This window comes from Carettochelys insculpta, chromosome 1 (assembly GCF_033958435.1).
Source record: "Carettochelys insculpta isolate YL-2023 chromosome 1, ASM3395843v1, whole genome shotgun sequence".
Classification (NCBI taxonomy): domain Eukaryota; kingdom Metazoa; phylum Chordata; order Testudines; family Carettochelyidae; genus Carettochelys; species Carettochelys insculpta.
In genome coordinates, this window is record NC_134137.1 from 8,682,738 (window position 1) to 8,684,951 (window position 2,214).

The following is a 2,214-nucleotide window of genomic DNA, read 5'->3' on the forward strand; positions in this document are numbered from 1 at the left end:
CTCCCACGTTTGCCTTCTGAAAAGGAGATTGCCTGAATCGGAATGGGGTGAGCTGGGATGGGAAATAGCCATGCCTCTGTGGGGGAGCGGAAGTTATTTCCAACCCTCTGCCTTATTGGAGCAGCACAAAGGGAAGGGGTGAGGAAAGAATGTGAGCCTGTGTGTCTTGCCAGGATGCCTTTCATACCATCACATCGCACACACACAGCTCTGCTCTGCCTCAGTGGGGCAGAGCCATCAGTCCTGTCCTGCCTGAATGGCTTCTGCTCAGGTTCCTGAATTAATCATGCCTCTGACATGTCTCATTCACCAGCACCTGGCTGAGGGCATAGGAGAGATGTGGGTATTTGTGCCCCTTGAATAGCTCCTGTCCATAGTTGGTGTAGTATTCATGGCTCCTTCCACACCCAGAAAGCTCAGGATGGGCCAGGGCTGCCACTGCAGAGGAGCTCTGCAGCTTTTTCATGACCAGTAGAGTTTTAACCACAGATGAGACAGTGACAGGCCATGTGTAATAGGAAAACATCCATGTCCCTTCTTTTTATTGACTGTATCAACAGGAATTCTGAAGTCAGAGCAACCAGCAGTGTGGGTCTTTCTGGGCCAACATCCCAGCTGTCTCCAGGCTTTCCATAAACAATGTAAATTTGTAAATTATACTGTCTGTCTTGGTTTCCTCCCTCCATTGCACTGTTCTATCTCCACAGGGGGTATGGACAGACCTCTCCCATTCCACTAGCACTCAGGTCTTTTCTGCTGCTCTCTACAGAGCAGAGATCTGTAGCTCATATTGTCTCAGATGTCATAGTCTAGTATAGAAGAGGCAGGCCATTGCCCACCTCCCACCACCAGTGCTGGAACAGGGTGGAGGAGTGACTCTTCACTTGAAGAACACCTTGATTATTCTGCCACGAAGATGTTTGCTTTTCACACTATACACAATAGGGTTCATCAGGGGTGGGACCAGCAAGTAGATGTAGCCCAGAACAACCTGAAGCAAGTGAGAAGAGATATTTCCAAATCTGTGTATTACAGGCAAACCGAGAACTGGTATGTAGAAGAGCAGGACAGCACATAAGTGGGAGACACAGGTGTTCAGCGCCCTAAGGGACTCCACGTGGGACGCAATGCTCAAAACTATTTTGAAGATCATCACATAAGAGAAGAAGATAAGCAATGAGTCTAACCCCACTGTTAAGAGAGCAATACACAAGCCATAGACGCTATTCACCGTGATATCTGAGCAAGCCAATTTCATGACCTCTTGGTGCACACAGTAGGAATGGGAGAGAACCTTTTCTCGACAGTATGGAAACCGTTTCAGGAGAAAGGGGAGTGGGAATATTAGGACCACAGCTCTTAGCACAGATACCAGTCCCATCTTGGCTATTCTTGGAGGAGTTAAGATGGAAGCATATCTCAATGGGTCACGGATGGCAACAAAACGATCAAAGGCCATTGACACCAGCACAGCGGATTCAACATATGAAAGTGAATGAATGAAGAACATCTGAGCAAAACAGGCGTCCATGCCGATCTCCCTAGAGTTAAATAAGAATATTCCCAGTATTGTTGGCATGGTCACTATGGATAAGCCAAGGTCTGTGAGAGCCAACATGGAAAGGAAAATGTACATGGGCTCATAGAGACTTGGGTCTGTCTTTATGATGAACAGAATGACTGAATTTCCTATGATTGAAATAGCGTACATGAAACAGAAGAGAATAGCAATCCAGAGATGGAGGTCTTCCTGCCCAGGTATGCCGGTGAGAAGGAACACTGCAGAGTTGGATTTGGTGTCATTGACAGTTGACATAATGTATCGTACAGGTCCTACAAGTTTTGAACTTTCCTTCCTGAAAGGAAACAGAATAGGAGACTAGATGATATCCAACCAGACATATTTTTACTTTCCATGAAAATCAAGAGACTCCCAGGAGCTCACAGGAGACTAGTGAAAACAGTCTTGGATTTACTTTAGCAATAGGGAGATAGACTAGAGGTGTGATCCATTCTGGCAATTTGCACCTAGCCTGGCATCCAAAGGCCAGCACTAGATGCTGCAGAAGGCGGAAGAAGTCCTGCAATAGGCAGCCATGAAATACCCTGATCCCAGAGAGAGTTTCTCTGGGCACTCACTAAACAGAAATATTTTGTTTTGCAAAGCAGGAGAGTTTAGAACCCTTCCAAAACTCTTTAAAAAATCCAAAAAAC

General features: G+C 46.2%; 1 protein-coding gene across 1 annotated transcript; it reads right to left on the reverse strand.

Annotated features, from left to right (window-relative positions):
• Window positions 1-880: 880 nt before the first annotated feature.
• On the reverse strand, window positions 881-1,816 carry LOC142002984 (olfactory receptor 51G2-like). Its single transcript, XM_074979553.1, has one exon. The coding sequence runs from the start codon at window positions 1,814-1,816 to the stop codon at window positions 881-883; it is 936 nt and encodes a 311-aa protein (XP_074835654.1).
• Window positions 1,817-2,214: the final 398 nt, after the last annotated feature.